Source organism: Triplophysa dalaica, chromosome 4 (genome assembly GCF_015846415.1).
Source record: "Triplophysa dalaica isolate WHDGS20190420 chromosome 4, ASM1584641v1, whole genome shotgun sequence".
NCBI lineage: Eukaryota > Metazoa > Chordata > Actinopteri > Cypriniformes > Nemacheilidae > Triplophysa > Triplophysa dalaica.
In genome coordinates this window covers 14,959,513-14,975,618 of record NC_079545.1, presented here as the reverse complement: position 1 = coordinate 14,975,618, position 16,106 = coordinate 14,959,513, and the positions used below count along the sequence as shown (strand labels likewise).

The 16,106-nt window shown below is 36.7% G+C and overlaps 2 protein-coding genes across 3 annotated transcripts; both read right to left on the bottom strand.

Annotated features, from left to right (window-relative positions):
• Nucleotides 1–152: 152 nt before the first annotated feature.
• On the bottom strand, nt 153–5,355 carry tesca (tescalcin a). Of its 2 annotated transcripts, none has more exons than XM_056746269.1 (8): nt 5,231–5,355; nt 3,483–3,552; nt 3,327–3,407; nt 3,103–3,242; nt 1,317–1,378; nt 846–953; nt 676–740; nt 153–591 (listed from the first exon to the last, which is right to left on the bottom strand). In XM_056746269.1, the coding sequence occupies exons 1-7, from the start codon at nt 5,289–5,291 to the stop codon at nt 687–689; spliced, it is 576 nt and encodes a 191-aa protein (XP_056602247.1). In that variant the 5' UTR covers nt 5,292–5,355; the 3' UTR covers nt 153–591; nt 676–686. The 2 variants fall into 2 exon arrangements, with proteins under 2 accessions (XP_056602247.1, XP_056602246.1); XM_056746268.1 differs by having other exon boundaries at nt 693–740.
• A 912-nt stretch (nt 5,356–6,267) lies between these two features.
• On the bottom strand, nt 6,268–15,729 carry fbxo21 (F-box protein 21). Its single transcript, XM_056746900.1, has 12 exons — nt 15,474–15,729; nt 14,322–14,457; nt 14,033–14,142; nt 13,806–13,927; nt 13,548–13,694; nt 13,225–13,358; nt 10,916–11,052; nt 10,595–10,774; nt 8,662–8,794; nt 7,672–7,862; nt 7,249–7,406; nt 6,268–7,075 (listed from the first exon to the last, which is right to left on the bottom strand). Exons 1-12 carry the CDS (start codon nt 15,695–15,697, stop codon nt 6,837–6,839), a joined length of 1,911 nt encoding a protein of 636 aa, XP_056602878.1. The 5' UTR covers nt 15,698–15,729; the 3' UTR covers nt 6,268–6,836.
• Between the last annotated feature and the right edge of the window lie 377 nt (nt 15,730–16,106).

Genomic DNA, 16,106 nt, shown 5'->3' with positions numbered 1-16,106 from the left:
CGAACATGCGCAACATAGGAAAAGCTCCTTTTTTGCTCTAGAGTTCAGCCCGTTTCAGAAGTAACTGATAAGACATGGTTTGTTGTTTTCTTATCTCAGGGTGTGGAGTATGTTAGCACTTCTTTGTTATAAAAACGAGATTGTTGACCATGTAAAGACTTCGCCATTTATCAAAATGTGCATTTTATTCAGAAAGGAACAAATATAATTTTTGCAAGCACAAAATCATATGGCTTGGTAAAAGCCTACAGTGCTAAAATCCCTGTTTAATATAAGCATTATATAAATGAAAGCGTGGGTCAATTTAAATCTTTGAGTGCATATGCATTGAGAGCCCACAAACATAGCCCCATGTGGTTGACAAATGCCCTCTAGATTTAAGTTATAAAATTGTTGGGAGAACTTTGTGTCCTCTGTACATTCATGAAGTCTGGACTCAGTCAGCACTCATACCCGCATCCTAAACTTTTATTACTAAAGGTTGAAATAGTCTTTAGGAAACTACTTTGATTTTCCACATTGAATTTTAATTGTGTCCAAGTTCCAGAAGTTAATGTTCATCTTGATCTCGATCTGGATCCCTTTTAAAATCTGTGGGAGAGACATTCAAATGTGAGGTACGAACTGCATACACATCATTTTAATATTAACCCAATAAGCTAATGACAAACAGACCGTTGAAGAGATCAAACCTGCTGGAAATGTTCAAAGGTGATTCCCTCATAATACTCATCTGGACCCTTCAACATCAGCAAGAACGGTTTACAAAATCAAAACTTTCACTTTGCAGTAAAACAATCTCGATTCATATCATTTAGACAAAATGACAGAAAATAATACTGTACCATCTGACCCATTGCGACACTTGCAACTTCCAGCATTGCAGCATCTGATATGGCTTTTGCTGTTTCCATCTCCATGGTTTCGTTACTAGACAGCAGCTCTTCTACCAGCTATAATCAGAAACGGTCATGTGAATGATAAGTACATTTCATTTAGTCATTTAGCAGATGCTTTTATCCAAAGCGACATACAAGTTGGGTAAACAATGGAAGCAATTGGGTCAACATTAGGACAACAAAAAGCATAAGTGCAATAAAAACATGCCTCACAAAGCCTACTACAGTGTACCGAGCTAAATTTAGTTAATCTAAATTTAAATAAGCCTGATTTTTTGTATTAGAAAAGATATAGAAATCAGAAATGATCGGTCATGTCCCGGAAGAGATATGTTTTCAGACGATTCTTAAAGATGGCCACAGAATCAAAACATACCTATCCCAGCAGTAAGAATAAAGAAGTGATATGAATCTTACACGTTTATATTCGTCTAATGTGATGAAGCCGTCATTGTCGGTGTCATGCATGTTGAAAAGAACTGCAGAGAAGAAAATAAAATGATCAGTTATTATCAATCATGTTAATTATTTTATTCCCTAGCTGTTGAAAAAAAACAGCATTATGCCGGGGTATGTATGTTTTGATGCTGGTTTGACAATCTTAAAACAGCTAATGGACCAGCACATGAGCACTTAATCCAGGACATGACCAATTTAAACCAGCATCAAAACATACCAAATCAGCATATATGCTGGGCTCTTACAAAAATGAACCTTGGCTTTACAACACAAATTTGCCATAATCATTACTTTTCTATGGTCAATCTCGTGTCTGCCACAGCAACAGATGACCAATGAGGAGCAATTGGAAAACAATAATACTTAAAAGTCCATCCATCCATTTTTTTCCCGCTTATCCTGGGCCGGGTCGCGGGGGCAGCAGTCTAAGCAGGGATGCCCAGACTTCCCTCTCCCTAGACACTTCCTCCAGCTCTTCCGGGGGGACACCGAAGCGTTCCCAGGCCAGCCGGGAGACATAGTCCCTCCAGCGTGTCCTAAGTCTTCCCCAGGGTCTCCTCCCGGTGGGACATGCCCGGAACACCTTCCCAGGAAGGCGTCCAGGGGGCATCCGGAAAAGATGCCCGAGCCACTTCAGCTGGCCCCTCTCGATGTGGAGGAGCAGCGGCTCTACTCTGAGCTCCTCCCTAGTGACCGAGCTTCTCACCCTATCTCTAAGGGATTGCCCGGCCACCCTGCAGAGAAAGCTCATTTCGGCCGCCTGTATCCGGGATCTTCTCCTTTTGGTCATGACCCACAGCTCATGACCATAGGTGAGAGTAGGAACGTAGCTTCGCCTTGCAGCTCAGCTCCTTCTTCACCACTACAGAGCGGTACAGCAACCGCATTACTGCAGAAGCTGCACCGATCCATCTGTCAATCTCCCGTTCCATCCTTCCCTCACTCGTGAACAAGTGAACACTTAAAAGTCGATTTATTTAAATAAAATAATACATTTGCTAATTCTACAGACACATTTTGCAGTAAAGCTAAATTAACGACTCTACTTCCTGCTGCAAGGAAAGCAGGTGCACAGCTGACGCAATTCCACTGGAGGACAGCAGATATAAATATCTTTAAAATAAGAATGTCTTAATTAAGTGTGGTGATTTTTTTATTTTTAGTTTGTTTTTAAGACATTTATAAGAAAAAAACTAGTTTTAGTTTTAGGGCGACAAACTTTAAACTAATTTGACCTCTGCGGCTCTGCCCTGTGCTTTAACTTTAAATGATGTTCTTACTTTTATTTTTAAGTTAATGAATCTAACAGTATTGCTTTAAGTACAAAAGATGAATGTGCTAATCACTGTTGACGGTCCTGTTTCTCCTGCTCCACAACGTTCGTTCGTGCACACACACGTACCTGTTTATTTGGAAGTTGATGGCAGAAGTTGCCAGATATGCATAACAAAACCCACCCAATGACAACACTCAAAATACGCAACTCCCTCAGGCACTGTTATGCATTTACACACAATTTCTGTTTTTATATATAACTTAATTTGTACCTTAAAACTATTTAATGTATTCATTTGAGTGAAGCATCACTTGTTTAATTTACTGATTCAGTGCATCACCACCAATGTTCTCCACTCATAAAACCGAACCCAATGATGCTGGTGTTTGCTTCAGCAATGTGATCTAGCCTTTAAATCTGAATACGTTTGTTATTAGTTTGAATTAGTTAGTTTGAACTTATTCTCACAGCGTAGTTTCTCCTTCTTGATATTTTGATTCTCCTCTTCGCTATTGCGTTGTTTGGGTGGTTTGAAGAATGCCAGAATAGTCAGAAATTCCTCAAATCCAATCTCCTGCAGATAGCCATCCTCATTCTGACCCAAGTTCCTGGAACAAAAAAGTCCCTTGTGAGAAAAAAAACGTCTAATGTGACATTTATCGCCGGTCTGCCCTAACCAAATCATTACCTACCTTTTATCAAAAAAGGCCCCGATGATCTGTCTCCGGATTGGGTTCTCAGCCAAATTAATAATATTCTCAAGATGTTCTTGTCTGAAAAAGGCAAAATTCTTTTTGCGTGAACTATCCCTTAATAATAAATCAATAAATCAATTATTTGTACAGTACCTTAAAACGCCTTCATTTTCTGTGAGGGTCATAAATCGTTTATGAAGGCTGTTTATCTGGTCTATGGAAACTAAAGTGGGGAAAAAAAAATATACAAAGACCATAAAATAAAGACTTAACAGGTAGTGAGGTATTAACAGGTATTAAATTATTTTAATAGTTAACAGCTGAAGGGGGTCAGCGGTTAGACATTATATTCTAGCTACTGAAAGAGAGAGAATATGTGTGGGGAGGTGTGAGACAAAAAATACAACATTAAAACTGTAGATAACAGGTTGCTCTCTACAGTAGAGAGTTAGAGTAACAATAGTTATCTCTAATGCAAAATCTTAATCAGATTGTGTTACAGTACTGTGGGATGTCTTATTGCATAGAAAGGTGTGAGACAGGGTTTTTAATGATTGTTTTAATTGTTGACCTACTCTTAAAATTTACACCTGACAATTCTGAATGTTTAAAAAAAGGTTAAGGAGAGCAAACCGTTTCAAAAAGTGTTGCCAGGCAATATCGGTTTTAGTTTTTGGAAAACCTTGTGTAATTTTTATTAATAAATATTGTACATTTACAGCAAATAAACTAAAAGCCACTTTAAAGCCATCGCACAAACACCTCTCCCACACAAATTGTCTCAAACCTTACGTGTGTGGGCTTGTTCAAGATTCCAACTAAGTGAGATTCGGTAGATTTTAAGATTTATTTAGAATTGCCCAGAGCTGTCAAAATACAGGAGTAGGTCATAACCATTCATTCATTAGCAAGTTTTATATAGTTACCAACAGAGTTATATTTTTATGTACAATTAAATATAAATATACTGTTTATATTATACTATTACTGTCTAATTCGAAGAGTCATTACATTCTGAAAATTCATTACTTGATGTTTTGTCATGTTGTGTATAATATAATGTTGAATGTTATTTTAAAGGTCAGGTGAGGTGAGTCAATGTTTATGCATATGACACAATATACATAAAGTTGTGTGAACTAAGCATTCAAAACACTCAAGCAACTATGAAAGTTTCTCTGGGCCACAACGTCTCGCAAAAATATTTTAATTTGGTTTAAACCTGAAGTTTGTTAAGAAATCAAACAAATGTGGGTTAAATAGCACAAAGTATGAAAGGACAACCAAAAATGCATACAGTTCATTAAAAACACAGTAGCTAAATGAAAACTCAAAACAACCCAAGTATTTTGTAGAGTAAGTAAAAACGCTTCTTTAAACACAGCTTATGAAATTACAAAATAGCCTTTAAAACAAGTATACAATACCACTGCTAGAGAGACTGAGATTAATGAGTGTAATTGGACTTTTGACTTATAAGGAAATAGTTATTGAAATACCCCAGTGAAAACTTACCCCAGTGTACACTGTGTAAACATGAACACAGTACATAGTTTGTATTTTTAAGGATGAAGTTATACTGTATTTTTTCTTCTGATTAATTGATTTAATTTTGGACAGTATAAGAAGCATAACTCTAGCCAAAGAGCTGAAAAAAATGCATTGTACATTGTAGCATACTCTAGTTTGCATCCTAGGTCCCTAGAAATGCTTTAGTATACCAACGCTGCTTATATATTACACATGCACACCATAAAAAACTAAATACCTATTTTGTTGCTTACCCCTGGCAACATATAGAAATGCTTTAATATTCCACATCTAATAACTTAACTACTGATAATATCAGTTTTTAAACATTCTATAATTCACAGAAGCTGTACATTACATTAGTTACTCACAGCGGGTTTTATCAGAGAGATGTTGGAACTTATGCGCTTGGTCAGACTGTGAACCTCCCATGATAAAGTGCTTTACTGACGAGTAGAGGAAACAAAGTGAGAGTAGGTTTAACCTGTTCCCTACTGTAAGGGTAAAGATCCTCCCCTGTTGCGAAATAGGCTATGCAAAGTGTTTTGTATTTGAGTCTGTTAGCAGCCTGGGATCTGAAAATGCCATTATATGTTTTATATGTTATGACAAGTTTTGCAGATACTTATTAGCCTTACTTACACATGACACATGTTGCTATCTGTCGTGCCAAATTGTAACCAAATTGTGTCCAATATGATGTTAAATATGGCTTTCCTGTAGCTCAGTGGTAAGAGCATTGCTGTAACAAAGCAAGGTTGTGGGTTCGATCCCAGGGGATTGCAAATACCTATGTAAAATGTATAGGATAAAGCAATGTAAGTCGCTTTGGATAAAAGCGTCTGCCAAATGCCTAAATGTAAATGAAATAGAGCCTCATGGTACTAATTTTATTTTAAATAGTATTAAAATGATTATTAAAATTGCATAAAAAATTAAATACAATGACAAAATACTATGATCTAAATGCCTGGGGAATAAAACTCTATAATAACAGTGGCACATATCCATTAGTGTAGTATGGTTGGTGCATTATGGGTTCTCATATTTGCATCATAAATATTTGAGGTAGAGTTGCTTTGGATGCATATTAAAGTTGTCAAACACACACACTGTTTTGTTTACAAATGGAACGGCGCCTGGAGCCATATGGCTTATGTTAAATTTTCAAACATGCATATGTATAAAGAAATTCTTCCTGGTATAAGGTACGTTTTGTTCAAAAATGTTTTTGATGTTTGATTTGAATATGATTCGGAAATCTGAAAGCAAGGAAAGTTAATTAAAAGGAAAATCAAACAGTTCAGACCTCATATCACCGTGTTTTTTGAACATGAAAGTTTAGTGACAGATAAAGTAATAAATCAATAAAACAAGGATATAAAATAATTACACCACCACATTTTGAGGTTCTCCTTTTATTGTTATTATTTCTTATATTCTCAATACTCTTATATTCATAACCATTATGAGACACAAAGTTCTTGTGCCCCAGTTCTTTTTTCTTTGTGGAAATAAACATTACAAAATTGTTAAGACATTGTTTCATGTCGTGTCAAGTGCATATTTGTTAACAGATGTAACATTGGTAAGTGCATTAGTTCGGTGAGATATGCAGGACTATATCAGGGATTCATTAGAGATGAGAATGTAATAAAGTGGACCTGAAACAGATCATATACTGTATACACATATTCGGATCCTCTTTCATGAAAATTCTATTTTTCGATATGTTAGCACATTGTTGAATTACATTTTGCGAGCATCCATACAAATATCGTTACTTAACCACATCCTTTGGGTTTGAGTGAGTGAAACTGATCTAGGACCAGGATGTTGTAAAGATGAAAACAATGTTGATCTAACACATTTGCATTTATTAAACAAACCATCACTGACACCCACATTAGTGTAAAGATGGGTGATTTTATACATTTGTGATTGGGAAGGGAGAAGAAGGTACGAGTGTTGGCAATTTTATGGATCTAATAAATCGTGGTCCTGGAAATTGGCGGTGGGTTCCGGCCGCTGCCCTGAGTTTGGGGTGAGACTGTGGTAAAGCTCCTCTACAGTGCTTTGGGTCTTGCACATGTCCTCCGAGTAGCGCGTTTCAAGCTCCTCGTTGGCGATGTAATGCGTGTTGGAGAATTCGGTGAAGTAACGGCCAACCTCGGGATGGGCGATCTCCATGGGGGCAGCGTGAGGTTCAAGGTTCTCTGCAAACAAAGAGAATATGATTCGTGACCATTACGATCTTCAATTGACAACCATTTCGCTGAGAAAATGCTGAGGAAATCAGTTTAACAGAAATCAAATTCGAACTCTTTATTTCCCATGTATCAACAATACGATATAGTAATACGAAAAAGCAACGACAGGGCCGACTCACCCTGTGCAGCATATCTACATGTCCCGTCCTGAACTAGGACATTGTAGAAGGGCTGATCGGCCCCCTTAGACAGCTGATGGACCCTCATAGTGTTAATCCAGTCCTGACTCATCGTGCATTTGGGATCCCATCCATAAATCACACAGTTATAGCCTGACCTACGAGAACAATCAGACAGTATAAAAACACAAATAATGACAAAATAATATTGTCAAATATCAATTCTAGTAAACTATTTATGTAAAACACCATTTTTTCACAGAATACGACCAGGCTAACCTATAAGGGAAGTTAATTTGTTCCCTTTGCTCTCCTCAAATTTCAGAATTAAATAACAATTCTTTGTTATTATAATGAGACCAAAATTTCATATTGAGGACAAAGAGGAAAACACTTTTATTTTGGTTTGTCACGCACTCGCACCTTTTATGCTTCATGATGAGACCGACAGAGTACCACACGTCCCTGTGATCTGGCGCACTGCGTCTCTTTACCTCCGGTTCTACTAGATGTCTTTTGTGTTGGATGTGCTCGAGGGTGTGCTGGACCAGGTATCCCACAGCGCCGTGCTGAGATGGGTCCAGAGCCTGAATGCGCTGCAGAATATCCAACACCTGAGACAGAAATCAAAAAAGATAAGACATCATACCAGTTGTTTCACAATATGAATTATATTTCGTTTTAGGGCTTTTAATCGCATCCAGAATAAAAGTGTGTTTACATAATAATACAGTATGTCTGTGTACGGTGCATATACATTTGTTTGTATTTATAAACAAATACATATTTATATACATTAAGGAAATATTTACTTGTGCATATTTAAATATATAATTTATATTATATATTAATATATTGTTATACATAGACATTCTTAAAAAAATACATGTATGTGTGTGTTTGTAAATATGAAATTAATATGCACAGTACACAGAATGGTTAGCATTTGACTATCAATTTATAAAAGTTTACACAATGACAAAATTTGCCTTTAATGATACGTAACTGTAGCATTCATAAACTCCATTTATGTATATACACATATATATATATATTAGCATTTAAAAGCATAATTTTATTATCAGCCTGGCTTATATGAAGGATATAGAGTTAGTATTTACTTGCTGCTGAATCATGATATTTGACTTGCCTTAGTGGTTTATTCTTAGCATTTGACATTTATACTTTGCTACACCTGTTAATATTATGCAAGTACTCATTTAGCACATGCGTTTATCCAAAGTGACCGTGACAATCCACAGCACAGGCACAATCCCCCCTCTGCTGTAACCTGAGGATACGCAAAAGGCCAGATCTTATGCCACACCTCCCCATGCTGACCTAAACTATGATTGATAACTGAATGTCAATCAAGGGTATGTAAACTTTAATGTTTTGTGTGACTGTGCTTACTTTCTCCGGCCAGATGCCAAGGTGGAAGTAGAGGCGGGCCTGCAGCAGAAGATACTGCACATTATCAGGATTAATAGTGAGGTAGAGATCCAGAGAGTCCCGTAGGAGCTGGTACGATTTCTCGTTCCCTTCCCTAGAAAGAAAAAAACACACAAAACACTGACAACCAAAAACCCATAACAAACTCATTTACACAGACTTGTCACTAGGGCTAGATGAATCGTTTTTAAAATGCGGTAATTTTTTTTCTCTGGTATTTCAGCAAGCACTGAACATTCATTAACGTGAATGTTATTGCTATCCACTAGATGTCACTCAAGGAGCATATTGTTCATTCATTGCTTAGTTAACATGGCGGTGGAATTGAACATCACCATCACATAAAAGGCAGTGGTTTATATGATTGCAGCCTCTCTTTACAGCTTATTTGTGAAATTTTGTTTGTTATACTGTATCTTAAATGTAAAATAATCTGTCCCGTTTGATCAAGGTATGTGACTGTTCTGTTTCAATATACAGTGTGTTTAAAGTGTAATATAGAGATTTGTGGCTCTTCATTAAATGTTTATATTGACCATTGTAATCTGATATTTACTGATTTTTCTTTGAAATATCTATAGGATTTGCTTTAAATCTATAACCATTGACCCGAATTGAGAATCGCATAGAGCTTGTGAATAGGAATCGAGTCGGAACATCAGAATCGATACCCCGCCCTACTAAACACTTCCCAGATTGTTAATTGATGACTACACATGCAACCTGAAATCAGCATCTACTTCATTATCATTATCAGAGTGTCAAAACTTTCAAATAAACATGTAGGAAATCTTTTTTTTTTATAAATGACCAACACTGTGTAAAAAATCCAAAGGCTTTTGTTCATCAAAAGCATATGACAACAACAACGAAACACACACAAAAAAATCACAACTGTGTGGTTTCGCCCATATCAGGACCTCCTTAGCCCTCACATGCCCTCTCTCCAAATATCTACGCTTCATGCTTTCTAATTGACTAACACACACACAGGCGGTGCTCATATTCATTTTTGCCTTTGAGCTATCACAGAGATAGTGTTATCTTTTAGAACATCTATATGAATTATATCTCACATTTATTGTGGTATAAAAAATAGTTTACTGAAAAGGGAAGTTGCTAACAATAAAAATCCTACTGTTCAGTTCAGTTTATTTTGTCCCCTTAGGGAAAGTAAGGTTGCAGCGAGCTCACTCAGACTTAATAAGAATCACAGTTGCCATACAAAATATAAATACATACAATTGTTTTTGAAATATTTAGGAAGATTAGATTTTTCACACCAATTTAAAAACAAGTCCAAAACAGGCCCATGCTCTTCCTCTCCCTATGTGAAAGACTCACTAAAGCATTATCGTCTGCATATTTAAAAATGTATATATTTTTGAAAGAACTTGAACAAGAATTTGTGTATAAGATAAAGAGTAAAGGAGAAAACACACATCCTTGGGGAGATCCAATCGAGGTTATCATTTTATCAGAAACAGATTCTCCTAACTTATCCCGCTTGGTTCTGGACCAAGAAAATCAGTCACCCATGTAATCAACTTATTTCAGCTGCAAATTCTCTTTCCAGAACACCAGCTTATATATTAGGAGAGATGATGAGAAGACCACAAATAAGATTTTAACAGAGACTTTGGTTTCTCTTTATGAAATGGAGCAAATGCAGAACAGTTAGGATGGCATCCTATACCTCCCTAGAGGCTTGGGAAGCAAACTAAAAAGGATCAATGAGTTGCCGTGTTTGAGATACAATATATGTTTCCACTAAGCGCTCAAAACTCTTCATCAATAAGGATGTAATAGGATGTACAGTATATCTTTATTTTAATTTGCCTCAGTATATACCTCAAGATTACCTCATCCTCCTGTTTTCTGTATGCTGTCTTACCCTCTCTTGCCAATGTTGAGCAGGTTTCCCACCATCCGCAGTAGTAGTTCTCCTGTGCTTATAGCACCGTAGTAATCTGCTGTCACCTGGTGTCTGATCAGATACTCGCACTCTTTAGCACCCAGCTGTTTGCCGTTGCCAAACGCATCGATGTACATGTAGTCATAGATGTCCCCACTCCTGTTCAACAGCGCATTGTTATATTTTTTGCCTTTTTCAAAGCACTTTAGCATAAAACACAAACGTGGGAAAAGTATTGGATTCAGGGCTGTGCAATTATAACAGATAGCTAGAATGTGGAGATATGCTAACAATGCCCACCTATTTTGATTTTGGCACCAGCGGAGCAGGAAGTGGTTGGGGAAGTTCACAGGCTCGAGTGGTACTCCTAATTTTCTGGACAGTGTCATATAGAGCACAGAGAGGCTGATGGGAATGCCTGTATGACGGAGCAGCACCTAAACAGAAAATTATATTTCAATTCAACATCATACCTGTTTTAAATATTTTTTATTTTATGTTTTTTAATATTATTATTTTTGTATTTTTTTACTCTCTTGCCTTTAGTCAGCATTCAAACTGCTCAGTTACTGACAAAGTGCACTAGTTAATGAGCATAATAAATATAGAGCACATACATAATTAAATACATATTATATTCATTATTCATATTATATAAATACATAAATATTTTGTAATTTTATACGTTTTTTATACTTTATGTGGTATCTTTCACTGTGCTTGTGGGTGTGAATTCTGGGATTGCTTTACCTTAAAGGGATACTTCACCCGAATTTAAATTCTATCATCATTTACTTTGTGCTAAATCTGTATAAATTTCTTTGTTCTGATGAACACAGAGAGAGATATTTTGAAGAAGGCATTGACTACTATTCTGGGAAAAAATACAATGGTAGTCAAAACTTTCCCAGAACTGTTTGCTGTCCTACATTCTTCGGCAGTTAACCTGCCTCCCATCATAGAATAAAAGTATTTCATAAATTAACACTTTTTTTTGAGTGCGAACCACATGGATTAAAGTGAAAAAATTCTTCTGACTAAACTTATTTTTCAGGCCAATATTCCTTTAACCGACACGTCGAGACCAATAGCGTTGTTAGGGGAGATGTTTTAAACCGCTTTAATATTGCCAGTTTGCATATTTTAAAAGCCATTTTTAATCTATTAAAAATATTTGACAAAAAAATCAACCATATACATAACTTGTCAGTGCATGTTTTTATTGATCCAATTGATCAACCAACCAAGCAATATTTTCCGAAACTCTAAATTAACAGGAAAAAAAGAGAAAAGTGCTTCTTGTGCAAAAGTCTCTAATGTGCAATTCACATATATCTACCTCAGCCGCAGCCTGACATGCACTCCTCCAAAACCAAGATTAACACGCTACAGTCAGAAAACACTACATAAAACCCGGAGTGGATTCCGAGCGGAGTGATTACAGACCGCCTAGAGTGGAGAGAGGATCGTGCTTTAGCTACACTCCAGGTTTTGATTACATCCCCAGCAGCAGAATACTGTCTTTCCTTAATTGAAGACCTGTTCAAACTTAAATTAAGACTCCAATTACACTATTTGAGAAACGTAAGCCCATTTACTTTCACAAATAAGTTTAAATCGTTTAGAATGAGCCCCTGGCGTGAGTTTTTCTAAGGTATCACTTTAACATTTCCATGGCGACGCAGGACTGCTTATTTATCGTGCGAGACACCGCAGAGCCGTTTCGCTTTAACATAATTTTTCCTTTTAACTCAAAATTTTCACAAACTGTTAACTATGTAATGAAATATCTGATATTCCGATTGTCAAATGTGTGCATGTGAATGTGTTTTGTTATTTAAACACATTTATAATGATCGCGTTCAGTGGGCGCCGCCATATTTCTTTCTGCCGTGGTCTGAGATCTGTCGGATTTACATCACGTGAATTCTTCCAAGTAAGTGCCTAGTGAACTGGAAGAAGAATAGAGTGATGTAAACAATTGCTTACATTTCAGATACTGAGTATCTGATGTGAATAAAACAAATCCGTTAAATTTTATATGACATCAGTGTGTGTATTTTACGAACTCTTTTTTGTTTATTTTGTGCTTATAGGCACGTGTATATGTCTGAAGCCTAAAATAAACATTCTGTGGTTGAAAGCACTGCATAGTTGTGATATGTGGCAGAATTGCGTGTATCTGGCTCAGTGCCATCCAAAGCGCTGAATGTTCTAATCACACCAGTGTAATCACACCAGTGTAATCACACCAGTGTAATCACACCAGTGTAATCACACCAGTGTAATCACACCAGTGTAATCACACCAGTGTAATCTTAGAAGAAATTTATACAGATTTGGAACAACTCGAATGTGAGTAAATGATGACAGAATTTTCCTTTTTGGGTGAAGCATCCCTTTAAAATGCTGCTTTGTAATTTGACCAAAATCTTATTCTCATTCTTTGAAACAGCATGCAAGAACTACTGTATGTGCCCATGGTCCCTTAAAATGCTTTCTAGTTAGGCAGCTCATTAGATCAGGAATAGAGCTTGTGTGACTCAAAAATGCACAGGTCCCTATATATAAAATGTGTAAATGAGACACAAGGCACTATCCATGTGCACCTGATGTATGTATGAGTTCAGCGGATTGTAGTAGTCGCGGTCATTGCCCTTGTACTGCAGCTGCTCATACAGGACGACGTTGAGAGCGCATATGACCTGCCTTTGTGACTCCAAGTCTTCCAGAACATAGTCATCTATGAAAACAACAGTGAAGAACGACTTAACGGTTGCCAAATTAAAGTTGTTGTCGAAAAGTAACCTAAGAGAAACGTAATTTTTCATGCGCAAAGCCTTTATCAGACAACAGAGAAACCTGTGTGACTGGCTACACAGGTCCTTTCTGAAAACAATAAAATTTTCTATCTCTCTTTTTGTAGACTGACCTTGAGTAGCTCGCAGACACGGATGTGTGGCATTTTTCACTCGCAGGAATTTTTTCACCTTGTCTGTGATGTCTTCTATCTGGGCAGATATACTCTCAAGAGTGACTTCAGCCAACGGGTTGCAATACTGGTCAACCAAAACAGCCCCTGAAAAATGGACAAATCAAAACGCATTGTTCTACTATAAAGAAGGAAGGCGTTGGTTATTTTTTAGAAGAAAAGAAAAGACTTTCTTGTGTTTGAGGGAACTGTTTTTACCTTCAAGGGCAAATTGCTGTTCTGGTGGCCGTTCAAGGAAAATCTTTAGATTCCTCAAGATGTTTTGCTGACGGAGGAAATACAGGATTTTCTTTGCATAGTACTTGAGTGTCAAACTTTTGCTAAAGCCGTCATAGAAAGAAAGGAAGGGAGAATTATACATTTGATCTGGTTATTAAATAGTATTGGGAAAATCCAATGAAAATAGAAATAAAATAATCTCTAACCTTTTGTCAGAATTCAAAATGGTGATAAGCTCATCTTCACAAAAGTGTTCTGGAGCACCAAGAGATTCTATTTCTGCAAAACTGTCTCCAAGAACCTGGCCAATGCAAGGCTACATTACAGAGCTCTGGGTTAGTTAGTAAAGTAACCAAATAAATCCAGCTTGCCTTGACTATACTTATCTAACCCCTCTGTAATGATAACATCATGAAAATGTAAATATAATTCTGTAAATATTCATCATAACTGCAAGTGTCACAGCGTTGTAGGCCGGACTTCACATGAACTTACAACTTCTGTGAAGAACCTCTTGGAAATAGATTCTACTGTTCTTCTTATCTGTTGACCAACCATGTGGCGCGTTTTAAATTCCTTCAGCCAATCGTATGACTCATTCTGTCGATAAAGTCTCTGAAGCCTGGGCCACCTAAAATATCCAAGACACATCAGTTTAACCTCAAGTATAAAAATACTCATTTATACAGGACTGACGAACAAGGGAATACAAACATAACGTTAAAGACAATCCTAAATATGGCCAAATCTATTCTAACATCCTAAATAATGTACTAACTATAGACCGTTTCAGCGGCAACAACATAAGCAAATGTAATGTGGCCCAAACTTTTTTTTTGGTAGACCTCCGTGAAAAATAGTATGACTGTTGAGTAGTTTAAAAGGAATTTTAAGGATTTTTTAAAAGAATTAATCATATTACTATGAATTAATATTAATATAAACTAAATAGAAAATAAATTGTTATATTAACCAAACACAGACCGGAAGTAAAAAGTTAATTTAGCACCAAATATGCTAACCATATCCCAAGTAAAATTAACCGTGGTTATTACGGTCAAAGTTTAGTTACCACTTTTGGCAGACTGATTACCATTGTATTACCATACTTTTATTACAAATACCATGGTAAGACTATGGTCCGTTTAGTGACACCAGTCTATGATTTCATTATCAAAACCATAAACTCAAAATACCATGGTTACAATAAAACTAAGCAATGAAATACAACCAGAATCCTGAAAGCTTTATACGATATTTCAACAAGACTTAAGATGAATTAATTTGTTTGTATGGATTTTTTGTAAATGTTTGCCAGGGGTCAACTACGACACTAGATTATCTGTCTATTCTATGTTCAAGGTCATTACGCATAATTAATAATGATATGTGCATATGTTGCCTCTACTTATACGGGATGCCATTTAATACACGACGCATATAAGGTTACATCTCTGTGCATGTATGCACGCAGGACATGTCTGATGCATCATCACAACGTTAACGCGCCCTGACAGTTCTCAAACCGAACATTGAGGACACATCTAAACCATCTAACATGAACGGACCGAGTCCAAGTCAAGCACGAAGCTTATCTGGCAGCTAATGGAGGTTATAATTTAGAAATGTTTTTTTCACAAATGCCACCTGAGTTTGTATTGGTGCGCCCAAACCTTCCCCCTGCAGTGGCACACGTCACGCAGCCTCTTGCACGTGCAGGAAACGTTGCAAATGTCGAAATGGTTCAGAACAGGAAAGCACAATATATACTCGAACAATTCCGCGGGTAAATCGGTCAGCTGCTTGGCAAAGCTTTCAGAAATGACCGCGTTTGTCCCTAAAACTCGATCTCCTGTGTATGGCGTCGCCATTTTTTCTGTTTACTCCGATGACGTCATCAAAGTGCCGCCCAATTCTGCCATGTACCACGCCCCCTTCTGGTGCAGAGGGCTGATCTTTGAAAGCAGTGGGAAATATCTGCGTTTAACGTTTGTTATTCATTGAATAAAGTTTCTCATTAAGTGTATTCAAATGAACATTTAATGTTTATACTGCGTATTTAATCGGAACATTTGATGTTTTAGTTTTTTTTAAACTTCTTTTGCACAGTTTTTGCAAAGTATATTATGAATTTACATGTAATTGCTAATTATATATATAACTTTATTTCATAGTAGATATGTATGTGTGTGTGTGTGTATGCATTGATTTAAGACATAATAACTAAAAAATACAGTTCACTTAAACAATAAAACACAATAAGAACATGACAACATAATA

What these genes read in the sequence shown, in the direction of transcription:
- fbxo21 (XM_056746900.1), bottom strand. Translation starts at nt 15,697, where the DNA reads ATGGCGACGCCATACACAGGAGATCGAGTTTTAGGGACAAACGCGGTC. An exon ending in ATTTTGAATTCTGACAAAAG is followed by an intron (nt 13,928 to 14,032) that starts GTTAGAGATTAT and finishes TGACGGCTTTAG; the next exon opens with CAAAAGTTTGACACTCAAGT. An exon ending in ATGTAGATATGCTGCACAGG is followed by an intron (nt 7,076 to 7,248) that starts GTGAGTCGGCCC and finishes CTTTGTTTGCAG; the next exon opens with AGAACCTTGAACCTCACGCT.
- tesca (XM_056746268.1), bottom strand. Translation starts at nt 5,291, where the DNA reads ATGGGAGGTTCACAGTCTGACCAAGCGCATAAGTTCCAACATCTCTCT. An exon ending in TCTCTCTGATAAAACCCGCT is followed by an intron (nt 3,553 to 5,230) that starts GTGAGTAACTAA and finishes TCCCCACTTTAG; the next exon opens with TTTCCATAGACCAGATAAAC. An exon ending in GAAAATGAAGGCGTTTTAAG is followed by an intron (nt 3,408 to 3,482) that starts GTACTGTACAAA and finishes TGCCTTTTTCAG; the next exon opens with ACAAGAACATCTTGAGAATA.